At 42.0% G+C, this 17,204-nt stretch overlaps 1 protein-coding gene across 1 annotated transcript in view; it reads left to right on the plus strand.

Moving 5' to 3' along the window:
• The window catches only part of Mtmr7 (myotubularin related protein 7), an 80,529-nt gene that overhangs the window by 18,054 nt on the left and 45,271 nt on the right, over positions 1-17,204 (plus strand). The window contains exons 2-4 of the mRNA XM_057752456.1: positions 5,569-5,691; positions 7,500-7,662; positions 16,384-16,541. Of these exons, the coding sequence (XP_057608439.1) occupies positions 5,569-5,691; positions 7,500-7,662; positions 16,384-16,541 (444 nt within the window). The remainder of the gene's footprint in view (positions 1-5,568; positions 5,692-7,499; positions 7,663-16,383; positions 16,542-17,204) is intronic.

Genomic DNA, 17,204 nt, shown 5'->3' on the forward strand with positions numbered 1-17,204 from the left:
TTAGCATGGCGAACTATTTATCTAGCTGCTTTTCTTAGGTTAGAACATAAACTTGTCTTTGGTTTTGGCTGCTACAGACATTTTGATTTCTCTCTGTCCAGCAGTCTCTGGACCTCTTCCCCCAAATGATTGACAGTGACCTTCAGCCTAATTTACGTGGCTCTGAGGACTTGGTATTTGGCCTGAGAACATTTTGTGGAACTGCCATTGGTCCTTCTCCCATCCTTTTCAGTGAACGGTAACCCTGCCTGTGAACTGCTTGTCCTGCAGGGCAGCTCTCCTTACCCAGGTAGTCTCAGACGATTCTGCAACCCAGAGTGTTCACCGGTCCCATATCTGACCTGCAGGGTGGAAAGCAATATCCTGTTCTGGTGGGGTTAGCAGGTGGCATGGTGAGAGTTGCTGGAGAGAGGTCCTGTCTGTTGGTGATTTATAAGATCCCGCTCCTGACTTCAGGCAGAAAAGGGAAGAGGAAGGTGGCTGTTCTGCAGCCAGGGTGTCTGCTTGCAGACCTGGCGGAGGGAGATGGAGCCCTGTGTCTTTTTTTTTTTTTTTTTTTTTTTACTTATTTATTTATTTTTATTCTTTTTTAATTAAAATTTCCACCTGCTCCCCATTTCCCATTTCCCTCCCCTCCTCCCAAATATTGCCCTCCCCCCACTTCCCTCCCCCTATCCCCACTCCTCTTCTCCTCCCCCCACTCCATTCCCCCTCCCTCTCGTTACTGAAGAGCAGTCCAAATTCCCTGCCCTGCGGGAAGACCAAGGTCCTTCTATCTACGTTCAGAAAGGTGAGCGTCCAAACAGGCTAAGCTCCCACAAAGCCAGTTCATGTATTAGGATCGAAACCTAGTGCCATTGTCCTTGGCTTCTCATCAGTCTTCATTGACCGCCATGCTCAGAGAGTCCGGAATCAACCCATGCTTATTCAGTCCCAGACCAGCTGGCCTTGGTGGGCTCCCAATAAATCAGTTCCACTGTCACAGTGGGTGGGTGCATCCTGAAGCTTTTCAGCCTTGTCCTAGAAAGGCTCAAAAAACCTTTATTTCCCTCAGCACAGACCTGACAGAGGAGGAAGGGGAAGAGAGGGGATGTTAAACTATCACAGTGCTTCCCACTGACCTGTAAGAAGCCAACAGTGGCTGTCATGTCATTTTGTTTGCCCTCAGTACCCCAGTCCATCAGCATCTTGTTGAGGGCAATGACGTTTACTGTTTGAGCTCATATTAGTTCTAGGAATCCTGAAAGTCAGTCTGTACCAGTGTTTGGGCTCTTGTTTCCAATTTCCAAGCTTCTGTCTTTGCATTTGTCTCAAAGAATGTCTTGATAGTGTTTGTGAATATAGTTTTCCAGTGTTAATTGTACCTAAATAAATCACCCTGGTTTCAAGACTCAAGTTTTATGTATAAAATTGCTTGAAGTAATTGTGAATTTGTTATCTTCATGTTATTTTTTAAATAGCAGTACTAGAATAGCCTCAGAAGCATCTGTAGGTGTCCACAGTCATGATGAATGACAAGCCTAGGTTTTCGAGTTAGTCACCTCCATCTGAGGACGTTGAGCAAATATCTGACGGAATTTAGAAATGGAAATTACCAAGAACCTGACTCATGAGTGTATTGTGTGGTTTAAGTGAGGTCAGATGTCCAAAGTGATAGATAAGATAACTCATGGTACAGTGTAAGAACACACCTAGAAGGTTTGGGATTTCTTTTATTTATTACCGGTGGTATTTTTATATGGACCATGACAGCACCCTGGCTGTCCTGGAACTCACTCTGTAGACCAGGCTGGCCTCGAACTCACAGAGATCCGCCTGTCTCTGCCTCCTTAGTGCTGGGATTAAAGGCGTGCGCCATCATCGCCTTGCCCTCTGTTTTGAATACCTCTGCCTCTTGTCCCTTGGAAGTCCAAAGCTGTCTTGAGAATGCCTGACAGCTTCCATGGCGGCTTGTGTTTTCTTTCTCCTCTTGGCACCTCTTATTCCCAGTTGTTTTAGCATTTGTTATTTATCTCCCTGATGCAGACCCTGCCTCTTCCTTAATCACACTTCAGTCTCCAAATATCAAGGCTGGTATGTCCGGATGATTTTGGCTAAGGCAGGATTGATGGCACAGAAAAGCACACAGGTTAGATTCCAACATGCCTAACTAGGAATTGTGTCCCCTACCACTGCTGTGCCTCATCCAGACCACCTACAATGAGACATAGATGTTTTCCACAGTATACTAACAGATGGACAGTGCTCAGGTTGGGATTATGCTTTTTCCTTTTATATTACAGGATCTTTAAACTTAAACTAGCATTTGTCCTACAGTTAGAAAAAAAATAGCTCAGTCTTAAAAGCTGAGAAACTTTATAGGGTCGGGGAAGAATTTAGCACAAGTAGCGTAAGTAAGTTCTTGTTCTTATTGATCCCTCTGATCCTTTGGAAAGGGACCCTTTCTCATCCTTTAAAGTGTAGACGTAACAGTCTCTCTGACGCACCTCCTAATCACTGGTCAATGTCTGTGTCACAGCACAGGTGCTGTGTGGGCAACTGCTCTAGGCGGCGGCACAGACTGGGAGAGGCCTAAGAGTGAGGTGGGCTAGAGTCTCATGCGATAGCCAACTTTATTCAGAGCATCAGATGGTTTGTACCCTGAGGGTTAAGGACAGCCACATGTGGCAAAAACATGTTTCCCTTAGAGACGTATGAACAACAGCAGCTGAAGTGACCTCCCGCTTGTCCACTTCACCTTGGAGGAGCATGAAAACAGGTTCCAAGAACAATTCTGTGTTTTTGAAGACTCTTGTTTTCTTGGCGTTTTCTCACAAGCACTAAGAATTCTGCATGCACGACTCCATTGGCTTTTTGAACTGTCTTTGGCTTTGTATGTCTGAATGATCAGGATTGCTTCCTGTCCTGTCACACCCTCACTTCCATCCTTAGCACTTACGTGTCCTCTGGTGGCTCTGCGTGACTTCTTGGTGTTCCCAGGCCTCCTCTTGCTGCAGGACCAGTGTCTACTCTGTTCCCGACTCCAGTGCTGCCTTGCTCCACCACGTCTCCGCAGCAGCTGACACAGCCGTTCTCTCTGCCCCCCCCCCCAGTACAGTCTGCTACTTACGCCATCCTCCCTGACTGTTCCTGTGAATGCTTTGCACACCCCTCTCCCTGAGAACTTTAAACATTGGACGTCCGTGGGTGTCTTCTCTCCCTAGTTGTCATGCTCTCCAAGGTTACCTCTTCCGGCCATGACTTCAACATTTCATATCATGACAGAGTCTATAACTTTACTGCATTGGAGCAAAGCTGAGGCACCAGTAGAAAGAAGCATCACAATGTTACGTGCCAGGAAGGAAGAAAAGAGCAGTGATATAAATAGCATAGTGATATGCAACCCTGTTAATCATATAGATGGATTTCATTTCAAAAGTGTCAGCTTAGTGGTAAATGCACAGCCCAGAATCTGAATGTGATTTCCTTAGCGTGTATTAAATGCCATTTTCAGAGCATGAGCTCCTGCTATAAGTCGTCTTCCCAGGGTCCGGCAAAGAGTTGCAATAACTCTGTCCAAGAAATGACAAGTTTTCCAAGTCTCATCTTCAGCTATGAGAAGCATTGCTGCTGTGTAGATGAAATAGATCTGAGACAACCCAACAGTGAAGCATAGCTAAACTGGTAGGTCTTAAGGATGGTGCCAGAATACGGGAATTTGTTTCACTTAAGGTTGTCCCAGCTACCTTAGCATGCTGTGAGGTGGCCCCTGAACATTGCTCTGTCTTTACACCTTTCGTCCAGTGATGGAATTGTTATATTCATTACCCATTTCTTGTATTGGTGCACACACTGTCAGATCATTTTGGTATTTTTCTTTCATTTATTTTTCCTCCATTTATTTTTTTTCTTCTATAGCTTCAAAATTGCTTTTGACAGCTCTGGGACCTGTGAGAATGATTGCCAGACTTTGAGATTTAATTTTCCTGCAGCAGCATCCAAAGTTAACAAAAAGACATGGGAATAATTCCATTAAGTCTCCCCATCTGCCAACATCTGTGTCCCTCACGTTGTTCTACTGGCCTTTCTAAAAATAATTTAAGTGGTATAAGCACTTTCATTTCTGTAGGGAGAAGATTTCATACTTGATATTTTTACCTTAAATTATTACCTTATATTATTACCTTATGTTTAGTATATTGAATAACGTTCAGTTTCACTAGTCCTAAAAGCAGAAAAGCATTATTTATGTTTCATTTTTGCATATTGTTAATTAGTATACAAACTCTACATACCTCTAAACAGCCAAATAATTTTCCCCCAAGAAATGCCATAAAGGGCAGTAGTGGCTCAAGCCTTTAATCCCAGCACTCGAGAGGCAGAGGCAGGCTGATCTCTGTGAGTTCAAGGCTAACCTGGTCTATAAGAGCTAGTTCCAGGACAGGCTCCAAAGCTACAGAGAAACCCTGTCTCGAAAAATGTATCTTCCTAGTTTTCTCCTTCCATAGCTCTTTCGTAATATCTTTCTTAAAGTTGGTTCAAAATAGAATGTTTGGTAAATAAAATTACACAACCATGTGGGAACTGAAAAATAAAAGCACCTTAAAGTAGTCTTGGATCGAAGACGAGGTAAAGCCTGCAATATTGGACTTGATTCAGAGTGAGTAAAGGAACTGCGTTCCATGGAGCTAAAGAGATGGCTTGGCACTTACGGGTCAGTGGCTCACAGTCCCCTCCACCCCCGCTCCAGGATATCCAGTGCTGCCTTCTTGCCTGCTCAGGCACCTGCACTCACGTGCACAAACCCAGCATAACTGAAAACAAAGTCAACCTTAAAGTCAAAGGGGGCTGTTTCACTAAAGAAGTCATTGTGTTCCAGTTTTCACACACCAGGTGCGGGGTGTCTTGTCCTCCCTGGTCCTCTGGTTTGTCATGTGTTAGTCCCACTGCAATAACCTTGAAATTGCTCTGCATAAAAACACACATGTGCTTGATGCAAAGCACTTCTGTACACCCGACAGTTGAAGAATTCCATTCATTAAAATCATTAGAATCATTAGAAAGTTTAATTTCCAGCAAATCAACGCAGATCTCAATCTTTAGTGTTTATATACTTTTCTCTGATAGGTTTCTCCCATATGTATCTTTGTATTCCCTACTATAGTAGTTTATGTGAAGGCAGATATTCATACACCATGTCTACAACTTTACAAACACATAGAAAAGCATGCTGTTTTCTTTCCTATAGAACGTAGCTTGTATTCATACAGTCATTATGTAAATGCAGAGCTTTAATGCATGTGTGTGTTGACTTAAATTTGAGATTTTATATAACTACAATAAAATAAAACCTCTGATCTTTTTAACTCTCAAGGAAAGAGTACAGCTTGTTAATGTTTTGTGAGACATTTAGAGTCACATTTCCACAACTGGTATTTTATGATTTGATATACATGATCATAGTCTGCCACTGAATGAAGGGGAATATTTTAATTATTGGAAACATCCTCAGATGTAAATTTCAGAGTAAATATAAGGTTAATGAATATTTTGTGATTGGATCTTTTGATTTTCCTCAAACTTCTCTAGGTTGAAAATGTCCGCTTGGTAGATCGAGTGTCTTGTAAAAAAGCAGCGCTGGGGACTTTATATTTGACGGCTACTCATGTCATATTCGTGGAAAATTCACCCGACACGAGGAAAGAAACCTGGGTACGCTGTCCACATCTCTGGTCTTACATGTTTTTCATTTGTTTCAGAGTAGAGAGCATGGAGTATTTTGGGCATTTGGAGGTGATTTCTGGGGTATATTAGAAAAGGGATGTCCTTCTGAAATCATGGTCATAGCTACCTGGTGCATCTAGGTATCTTAAACATTAACTATTTAGGCATCATCAAAGCTAGACCTAGCAGTGGCCTGGAGCTGCCAGAACTTTATGCCATAGCCGTGGAGAAGAGCTTCAGTCATGGTTGTAGCATGTCCATATCTGATTTGCTGTAGCTAGTGTTTTGCAGGGTGCTTTAGAATACTTGGTAGTTTTTGAAAGTTTCATACTTTCATACAGTGTGTACTGACCAGTGTGTGCTTCCCTCCACTCCCTTAGTGTCCTCATCCTGTCTCCCTCTCAACTCCATTTCCTCCTCTTATGGTTGTTAATGCCCTAGTTCAGCCAGGACTGTCCGTAAGCACGTGGTTATATTGCTAACCACTGCGGCCTTGACCCGAGAGGAGAGTGACTCTCCCTTATCAACAGCTATCAGTTGCCAGTGGTTCCTCCAATGAGGGTGGGGCCTCAGGGGCCCCTCCCCCATGCACAATCTTATAGATTATCTGTTCTCTTATTTATTGATTTTACTTCTCTCATAATTTCAAAAAGAAAAGGAAAGCTGGAGACTCATCCTGTCACTAGGTATATTTGTGTTTAATCATCAAAACATTAAACATTATATAGCACCACAAATGTGACTTTATAAACTACAGCCAAATCTTGACTTGTAGATTCCATTTCCATACTCCACGGACAGGACTACAGTTAGTGGAAGGTAGCCAGAACCACACAATGGACAGGAACTTCATGGAGACCTGCCCTTAAAGACAGAACATAGATCTCTTCAAAAGCTAGGGAGTCACAGTCCAGAATGGTTTATTTTCTTATCAGTTTGTTTCTTAATGGAATGATGATTGCAGAGGCTCTAGATGAGGTAAGAAAGTAAGGAATGTGGAGTTACTGATCAGAGGGTTCAAAGTTTTAGATAGCTAGGAGGACAAGGTTTTGAGGTTGATTGCATTATATACCAGGGTTTATAGTAAATCATGATGTATTATATATTTCAAAGTATCTTGACTAAATTTCAAATGTATCACCACAAAAATCATAGCTCAGGAAGTTGATGCACACACACAGATGTGTGTATGTATGTATGTATGTATGTATATATATGTTGATTTAATCATTTTTTGTGTATATATATATATTAGAATAGCACTGTGCTATGATCTGTCCACTGAAAATAACAAACTGTGAGAAAGTGAAGTATTTTTATTTGTAGCCCGCCTGACCACCAACAGCTTAGAGACCAAGTAGCCATTGAACTTGAGCATCCCATGTGGAATTAAGGAGCATGGTGGCACTTCCCAGTGGGGCCATCTCTAACTTTTGTTGATCGCAAAAGTTTATTTTACTAACTTCCCATGACCTTATTTAATTTTAGCTATTAAATGCAGTCAGCATTTGACTTTCAAAATGTTCCCTACCTGGAGCTGTGCAAATTTAAATGCTGAATATTTCTCTTCAAAATAATAAATGCGACTGTTAGACAGTCTGGAACTGAAAACTAAAGCTATGGTCGTCTATAGCTGATTCTTCCTTCGAATCTCCCAGTTCTTATAAACAGAGTACAGGTGTTGAGTGAGGCAAATGTTGAGGGATGTTTCTTGTCTGTGGCTCAGAGACCTCTTTGTCCTTGTCATTTTGTTTCTTATTCATGCTTACCATACTCATATTAACTTTTGGTCCTAGATTCTGCACAGTCAGATCTCCACCATTGAAAAGCAGGCAACGACGGCTACTGGCTGTCCTCTGCTTATTCGCTGCAAGAACTTTCAGATTGTACAACTTGTCATACCACAGGAGAGAGACTGCCATGACGTCTACATCTCTCTGATGCGCCTTGCACGGCCAGGTAGGCAAAGGAACTCGGCATCTCATATGTGACTTCTGAAGAAAGGCACAGGTCATGGTGAAGAGTTTGTATTACGCTTAGGAATAGCAGTGTTTTAGGGCTTGCTTGCTGTCTTTGCCCTAATGATCACTTGGTACATTAATCTTGTCTTTTGAGGTCTCCCATGAGTTATTTGCTACGTTGGCTTCATTTGATAGCCTTTGTATTCTCATGAGTTATTTGCTACGTTGGCTTCATTTGATAGCCTTTGTATTCTCTTATATTGTGGTTATAATGTGGTTTTCTTTCATTCTGAAGTTACTTTAAAAAATTACACAACTTTGGTAATTGAGTCACTTGGTATGGACCTAGGACAGCACTTACAATTTGTTACAAGAGTTGAAAACATTGTTATGTAAAACATCTAGAGCATTAAAAGAGTTGAAAACATTGTTACCTAAAACATCTAGAGTGTTCTTCCTTTCCCAGAATGGTCTAGTTTCTTGTTTATTTTTCTTTTGTTTCTTTGAGACAGGGTCTCACTATGTAGCCTTGACTGATCTAAAGGTCAGAGTTCTGGATTTTGAGAGGATATATATATTTGCTTTGATCATTAGTAACAACAACTAGGCTTTTGTTACTTTCAGTGACTGTTGGGAGAACCTTTTGGGTCTTCCAAACAGAACACTCCCACACATACAGTGGGGAGAATGTTTGAAGATGGAAAACGGGTAGTCTGTGTAGCTGTCTTCTTCTAGCTCATGTAGAGGCTGGGGCTTTAGCTGGAGAGCTTACAATATACATCTGGAGAAGTGTTCTTGACTCTCTGCAAGGTTTGTGTGAGCTTGCTTAGAGGAAATATGCTTCCTGGTTGCTTGTGAAAAACATATCATCTAGCTAGAACCTCAGCGTTACGTGGAAGGTGTCAATAGGGGAAATAGGATATGTGTATGTAGTTCCTTTACCAAGTGCATCCTGGTTCAGGATGAGACATTTGTGACCTCCAAAAGGCATTGGGCTGGGTTCTGACTTCCTCCATTTGTAGATAGTTTAGATCCAATTTTGTTACTTATTGGAAGTGATCCCTGGGAGTTGTCACAATCTGGTCATTTTGACTTTGCTTTTTTCTTTCAAGGCAGTTGGTTGAGACTTTCCCCACCTCCAAGTGTGTTAAGAATAACTGCAGAGTAAGCCAGAAAATCAGTTGAACTTTCTGGAGGGTGCTCTATAATTGGAACAGTGGTTCTGGGAAGATGTAGGCTAGGCTGCATGCAGCAGAGCTTGCAAGAAGAGTTATGTGCCAGCAATTTCTGTGTCACTGATTAATGGATGTGCAGGGTAATAAATGTGCTATGACCGGATTAATGGGATTTAGAGATAGCTGGAGAACGGGGCAGGGCTAAATAGAGCTGGAAGAGCAGCTCTAAGAGTGGCAGAGGACGTGGTGGGAGCAGGACGTGCTAGCACTTTCTGTGAGGGTCCCTTTGCTTCTAAAAACGCATGCTTTTTCTTCAGAGGTGACATTTTGGTCATTAGATATTAGATGGAGCCAAAGACCTGATTGGCTGCCTTTTCCATAAATTAAAACATAGTAATTCATTGAATTAAAACTGTCACCTGAGCGGATTTAAAATGACTCTAGCATTTTGAAACACTGGTATTAGAAACGTCAGGTTATGTAACACAGTGTTTTAATAAGTGTGGGAAGATGGGACACAGCCCAGGCAGTTCCCGAGCTGCTGAATGCAGTGCTGTTACTAGCTGTAGTCTCGGAGGCGGGACTCGAATCGGGAAGGAGATGAGAGAGGGGTAGGGGCTCATATACAAAGCAGCAGCTCTCTACTGGGGGCAAGCACAGCTCATCACAGATCACCTTATTCCCCTGATAGGCATGTCAGTAAGGAGGAGAGGATCGGGAGGAGAGACAGAAGAGGAAGGGAGTTAGGTGGGGCAGAGTGCAGGGTTCTACATCCGCTCAGTGCTTATTCTGGTCATAAACGTGGATCTCTTGTGGCTATAGCTGATTGCAGACTGCTACAGAAGACTTTTTTATGTTTTTTTTTTTTTACAAAAAAATGTTTGGGAGTTCATCTAATTCAAGACTTACGAAGGAGGCCTTCTCCAAGCTATATAGGTCCTTTGGATTTCTGGACAACTAAAACATTAGAAGAGATTTAACTGGTTTTCATTTTATATAAATAAAGATGGGTAGACATTTGGTCATGGATTATTAAAAAATAGCAGTGTAAGATAATTTAGTTAAAAGAAAGATTGGACCCAGATGAGAAAATATGTTAGTCTGGTGGGTCTGACTTACTAATAAGGCTATGAAATTCTCTGATTAAAAGAAGCCTATTTCTCAGAGGGCTCTGCTTTCCCATGTGCATGCAGTCTTTAGTCCCCCTTCTAATTTTCCTCCTGCTGTTTATTTTTGTATCAATTTTCTTGCCTTCTTTAGTGTTTGTGTACCCTTCAATACTTAAATAATTTCTTATGTTTACTTTTTACCAAATTATAGCCTTTTTTAAAAAGTTCATCTTAATTCCCAATTCTTCTGCATATCTTCCCTTCTTTTGGTGGTGGGAATTGGACCTAGGGCCTCACACATGAAAAGTGCTTACTGTACTGCTCAGCTGCAGCAATGCTCAGCTGCAGCCACAGCCACGCTCAGCCACAGCCACACTCAGCCACAGCCACGCTCAGCTACAGCCACAGTTCTGTATATTTGCTATGGTTTTCAAAAATGTCATGATTGGGTTTATCTTAATTTGAATCTTTTGTATTGTCTAAGTCATTGATGCTTGAGCAAATTTGCAGTGGCATTTTATTTTCATCTGTGTAGGTGTATACAGTCATGTGTGTAGGAGTTGGAGGACAACTTCAAGAGCTGTTCCACCTTGGTTTTTTTGTTATTTTTTATTTTAGTTTTTATTATTTTATGTGTATGAACATTATTTTATGTGTATGAGTATTCATGTATGTACCACATGTGTGCAGTGCCTGAGGAGGCCAGAAGAGAACATCGGATCACCTGGGGCTGGAATTAAGAGCTACATGTGGTGCTCAGGATGAATTCTGGGTTCTCTAGCGGGGCAGCCGGCCCCTTTAACCATTGGGACATCCCTCTGGAAGCCACCATGTGTTCTGAAAGCTCTCTTATTGACCTGGATCATAACAAGTAGGCTAGGCTGATAGGCAGATGAGCCCGGAGTTCTGCCTGTCTGCTTCCCCAGTGATGAGATTACAAGTGTGAGCCACCACGCCTGATGTATTTAATGCCAGTCAGTTAATCTTGGGTCCTCGTGGTTACAGGGCAGCTGCTTTACTGATTCTTCTATTTCCCCACCCTGCTAATTTCTTTTTTTATTGACCATATTGATCTGAGTCTGGTAGTCTTCTTCCATGACATTAGCTTCTACAGCCCTAATGTATAATTTAAACTTGGACTTATTTAAAATACACAGTGAAGATGAGGCACCCTTACTATTTTATTTTAGGGGTGCAAAATCCAGTAACAGCCTCTGTTATCTTCTTACTGTTCTCTGATGGGTCTTCCATGGTATTTATTATGAGTTGGCTTAATTCAGTGGATTGTCTAAGGCTTTCAATACTTCTGGTCCTAAAAAACCCACAGTTCTGCATACTGATGGTAGCTGGCAGCCGTTCTTCTTTTTTGTTTATCTTTGAGTTTTTAAAGTCCATTTAGCATTAAAATTTCCTCTATTTTTTCCAAGTTATTCTATAGGGAGATAACATTGCTTCCCATTTTTTTCTAAATATCCTTTTCTAATAACTTTTTCTGCGGATAGCTGCAAAGCTCCTCTCCTCCTTCCCTGACATGCCTTTTCTGCACCTCTCTCCACACCTTTTATATGTGAGAAAAGGAGCAAAGGGTCAATGACAGGTTCCAAGTTGGGAGTTTACACTTGAAGTTGTGTTTCCTGTAGGAAGCAGGAAATTTGACTGAGATGATGGTAAGAGAAGGGGGTTCAGCTGGAGTGGAGAGAGACTTGCTTCCCAGAGCCCAGTGAGCAATAGTGTAACACAGTGACAGCTCACAGACTTCCCAGAGTGAGGGGACACAGTGAGCAGTAGTGTAAAACAGTAAAAGTGCATATCTCTGTGCTCATTTTTCATTATGCATTTGACTGAAATACCAACCAAGCTTTCCAGAAATATTCATGCTTAATTAACTTTATATTTTAAGAATTGTCACTTTGCTTTTCTGGGTAGAAATACATTTAAGTTTGTCTTTGTTGAGCTAATTGTCTTGGTAGACAGTATGCAATGATGTAGGATTAGTTTTCTTTAGAAAAACTTTGATTTAAAAAGCAAAAAGCAATTTTTAAAATTAAAGGTGTGCTTTAGATTACTCCTATAGTTCAGAAGCTTCGTTTCTTCTTGTTTTGGTTTGCTTTAGCTTTTCATAGGAAGAGGTCCAGTGTGCCCTTCTAATAAGAACCCTAGGACAACACCCCATCCCCCCACTTCCCAGCCGGTCCCTGCAGCAGAAGCTGTTCTGAGGGATGTGATGGCACAGACCTGGAAATACGAAGTCTGAACATTGTTTATCATGTCTGTTTTAAGAGGGGTAGATCAGCTGAGGGAGATGGCCTTGCTTAGATGGACAAATAATTTTCTCTTGTGCCACGCACAATGCCTGTCTGCACTCTATGCGCTACCATACAGTTTGCGAGCTTCGGGAAAGGGGCTGGAGGTTGAAAGACAGAGACAGACCTCTAGTCACTAGTAAGAAGCCCTTTATTCAGTAGCACCACAGAGGCTTATATACCCAACACAGTCAGGTGGGCCAACAGGTGAAAACCTTATCCTCTGATCCTCAAAGCAAGGCAACACGTGCTCGTGAAGCAGAGCTGGTAAACAACTTTGACACAGCTTTCAGTAACTCAAATCAGAAGGAAAGTAAAGATCTCTAGCAGGGAAGAGCAGCTGGAGGCCAGGACTCCAAATGGTCCCAACACTCTTGTTCATAGTTAAAGATTACTATAAAGAGAATAATAGTTCATAGAAAGAGACAGCTGTGCTGTACGACATACATCTGATACGGGATTGATATCCAAACTATGTAAGAAACTTAAACTCCGTGAGAAGAAAACACATAATCCAAGTAAGAATTACAAGGGATTTAACTAGACATTTCTAAAATTATCCGAATGGGTAACAAGTGGAAAAACTTGGCGTCACTAATCATTTGGCAGATAAAAATGAAAACCACATTGAGATGCTGCTTCACACCCATGAGAGTGTCTAATGTGAAAATACTCTTTGCGATCAGGAAGGATAAGAAAAGAGAGCTCTTGTCTACTGTGGGGATATAAATGAGTATATCCATTATCGAGAACAGTGTGGGCACTCCTCAGAAACCAAACATAGAGCTGCCGTCTGATGCACCTACAGACTTGAAATCATTACATTGTCTCCTTCCGTGTTCATTTTAGCAGCCTCACCCTCACAGTTAGCAACCTGTGCCCATCAGCTGATGAATGGAAAGAAAACTATTCACTATACATGTGCTATTAATGAATATTATACATTTCAATACCGCTAAGAAGGTAGATTCAAGACATTCTCATCACAAACCTATTTGTTATTTGAAGTTCGTTAGTTTGATTTACTACTCCATGCTGTATTTAAAAATCTTAACAGGACTTGGGAAATGATTCAGCAGTTAGGATTGCTCACTGTACAAGCTGGATGACCAACGTGTAGAAGGAGAGAACAAACCCTGATGATTCTTGTCAGACCACCGCACCTGTGCATGGCACGCATACACACACAGATAATAATAATGATAGTGGGAATCTCAATATCACATTGAACCATATGTGTACATCTGTGTGTGTGCACCTAGAATTTGTCAGTATACAAATTTAAAAAACATACCTGCAAACAGAATACCACTAAACATTTCTTTAGTCCAAAAAATTGTTTTAATCTTACTTCCCCGATGACTGTTAAAATTTTGCCGTATTTTGTGATGCGCATTGGGGTGGGAGGAACAGAACAGTAGTGAAGTGGGAACTAGTCTGTAGAATTTGCGTCTGCGCTGGGTACTTTTTCATTTCTCAGATTACACAGTCCCCAGTGTACAGTGTAGGCTGGCTTCTGAGTAAGAGGCTTGTCCACAGTACAGAAACAAGATCCAGGTTTGGCCAACAACAACAAAAATAAAATGGAGGCTTTCTTGCCCTCATATGGAATTTTACTTAAGATTGGGGCTGAAGATTTGTTTATCATCCCTTTCTATAAAAGTGTCCAAAAGAAAACATCTTATAATTTCAATGTAAACCTAGTCTGATATCTTCCAACTGCAGGATCTTCCTGCCCAGTGTTGGTTTTGTACACTTTGACTGTTTACTCTCAGCCCACTTACAGAGAACTGTCAGTCATGGGATGTTTTTCCTCTTCGACCTTGAAACCTATTTGTAAACACTTAACAAAAGGAAACTTCACTTCCATTATGACCCCCAGGGAGCTGAGGATTTCTCAAGAGATCCTTTTGGCATCTTCAACAAACTTCTTTTGCAGTTAGCATTATGGTAGCAGATGTCTGAGTCATGAAAATGGTACTCAGTAACGGAAAAGATGGGTCAGTGTTGAGCCAGCTCTTCCCAGAACAGGATCTCAATCTTCTCTGCTTTTCCCCATTAGCTCATAGGCCAGAAACTGTTTTTACTGATCGTGCCTGGGGTGTGTGTGTGTGTGTATGTACGCGCCTGCCTGTACACCGTTCTTCTCTGATGCACAGCCAGTGTTCTGCTTTGATGTTTAGAATGGTGATGTCAGGAAAGACTGAAGTGGAACATAATTTATCTAGTTGTGCCTCTTTAGACGTCTAATGAAAAAGATGTACTCCTTGAAAATGCCCTTATCTTCCTTCAAAATATGACCCTTGTCTTTCTTCTTTTCTGTGGGTGAGTCATGTTAATAGCAGTCAAAACAACCTTACGACTGAGTTTGGCTTGGCCTCCTGTTGGTGGCCAGATCCTTTATAGGACCTTCGGTCACACATAGGAGCATTAAATTGTCCGCTCAGAGTGCTGTCAGCCAGCTGAGCACGAAATGGAAGGGCCTGGTAAAATTGAGGCTATAGGCCCACATTAGAGAGAGAAAGGAGGTTTATGAGGGTGGAGAAGGGGAATAAGGGAAGAGCTGAGAACTTCTGCGGGAACATGGAGCACAGATGACCTGTAGGGTGCTCTTCCTCAGCCTCCTTTGCCTCACTTTTCTCGTCTTTGAAGTGAGGGTCAGCACTAGTGCCTACCAGCTGGATTGATCGGTTTCTTAGAACAGAACCTAGAACCAAACAAAGACTCATCATGGTCAGGAATTCTTAGGTCTCGAACTTCCAAGCCACAGATGCCCACCCAGCATTTTTTAATGTGTCTGTAGTGATAAGGCGAGCAGGCCTGCTTTTCATCCTGCCCAGCTCCCACACGGATAGCTTTACCCGAAATAACAACACACAAACTGTGTTCTTTTAAACAGTGCTTGGCCCATTATATCTAGTCTCTTCTTGGCTAACTCTCATGTCTTGATTAACCCATTTCTAATAACCTGTGTAGCACCACAAGGTGGTGGCTTACCAGGAAAGATTCAGCATGTCTGACCTGGTGGCTGGCTCCATGACGTCTGCTTGACTCAGCTTTCTTTCTCCCAGAATTCTGTTCTGTTTACTCCACCCACCTATGTTCTGACCTATCAGGCCAAGCAGTTTCTTTATTAACCAATGAAAGTATGACTCTCCTTCATCATGTGTCTGTTCCTGAACCAAGCTGTAGTGATACAAACTATACATGGAGTCCCCAAAATGAAACAAAATGTGGCCTTGTACTATATTTTGTATTATATACATGTTAAAGTAACTATATTAGCTATATTAGGTTAAAATATTACTAAATTAATTTCACTGCTTCCTTTTATTTTTTTAATGTGGCAACAGGGACTTTGGTAATGGTAATGTGGTAATATGGTGAACTGTATACTTCCCTTATATGGCAAGACCAGAGCAAAAAAAAAAAAAAAAAAAAACAAATGCTAGATTTTATTGGGAAAAGGGAGGAAGTAAGACTCTTGGGCTTGGCCTCACAAGCCTGAGGGAGAAAAATATCTGGCCGAATTGAAGGAAGGTTTCCATGATGAATCCCTCAGTTTGTACTCCATGTGCAGGCTGTGGTGCTTTATAGACTGATTTTATTAATGGCTCCTATAAAGACCTTAAGAGTGACACGATTATATTATGGGTAGTTGTTAAAATACACGTTTTGTTACATAATCCACAGCTTTTCTAACTATTTTGTTTCTGATTTTTTAATTTTGTGAGCATCAAACTGTGTCCCTCTTAGGACCCATTCCAGAGCCAAACAGAATAGATGTCTGATGAATTCCTACATTCTTAATTATTATCATGCTCCGTATTTTATGTGTTTTGGAAAATATAGTCACTTTTGAAGCAGTTAAAATGACTCTGTCCGCAAGGAGGAAAGGCCCTGCTTTCTACAGAGAAAGAAGCTCTTGCAGAGTTGCATCCAGATGCCTCAAGGTCGTCTTGTCATTGCTGGGAGGGGTTCATGTGCTCCTGTCCATAGCAGCAGGGTGCCCTTGTTCCCTTGCCAGGGGTGGGAGGCTGGGACGGTGAACTCCAGCTAGGACAGAATGTTTTTGGGGCAGTTTCTGGCTTTGACTTAGCTTGATTTGGCTTCTACTCTCTTTTTCTTGCAGTGAAATACGAGGAGTTATACTGCTTTTCCTTCAATCCCAAGCTGGATAAGGAAGAAAGAGAACAGGGCTGGTTGCTGATTGATCTTAGTGAAGAATACAAGAGAATGGGTCTCCCTGATAACTATTGGCAGCTCAGCGATGTGAATAGAGACTACAGAGTGAGTGGCACCATCTTAGTGGGATCCAAACACTTAATCCGCATGAATCAACAATGGCAGTTAGCGTGGGATAACTTGTATCTTCTCTAGATTCCGCTGCTCTTTATAGATGAAGTCTGAGGGTCCCCAAGTCTTTCTCTTTTTGCTGGTACCCAGCCCCCTCCACTACTGGGGATTTAACCCAGGGTCTTATGCATGCTGCACAAATGATCTGCCACGGAGCTGTATGCCTGGCGGCCCAATTGTACCTAGAATTAGTCCCTCAAGACCATCCCTGCATACTTCTCTTCTTAAGGGGGTGAGCATGTGGAAACTCAGGAAGGCCGAGTGGAGACTCTGTGGGCAGCCAGTTGATGGGAGAGCTGGCTGGAACCTCATTCTCCCATCACATCTTTTTATAGCACAGGGGACGATTAGAGGGGAAGTCAGAGGGACTCCAATGGCAGTTTGGCACCAGCCTCTTGATACGCTTACTGGATTCTCAATTGGTACATAAGGTCACCAAGAGGCTCCCTAGAGAGATGTGGAAAAAAATGTGCCTATACTCACAGGGAGGAATATGGAGAAAGGGGAGGAGTGCCAAGATAGCCCTTGTTCTCTCCAGTGATAAACTCACATGTCAGTATTAGCTTCAGTATTGATTCCTAGTGCTCTAGGGAGTTA

The sequence above is a fragment of the Chionomys nivalis genome, chromosome 20, assembly GCF_950005125.1.
Source record: "Chionomys nivalis chromosome 20, mChiNiv1.1, whole genome shotgun sequence".
In the NCBI taxonomy this organism is placed as follows: domain Eukaryota; kingdom Metazoa; phylum Chordata; class Mammalia; order Rodentia; family Cricetidae; genus Chionomys; species Chionomys nivalis.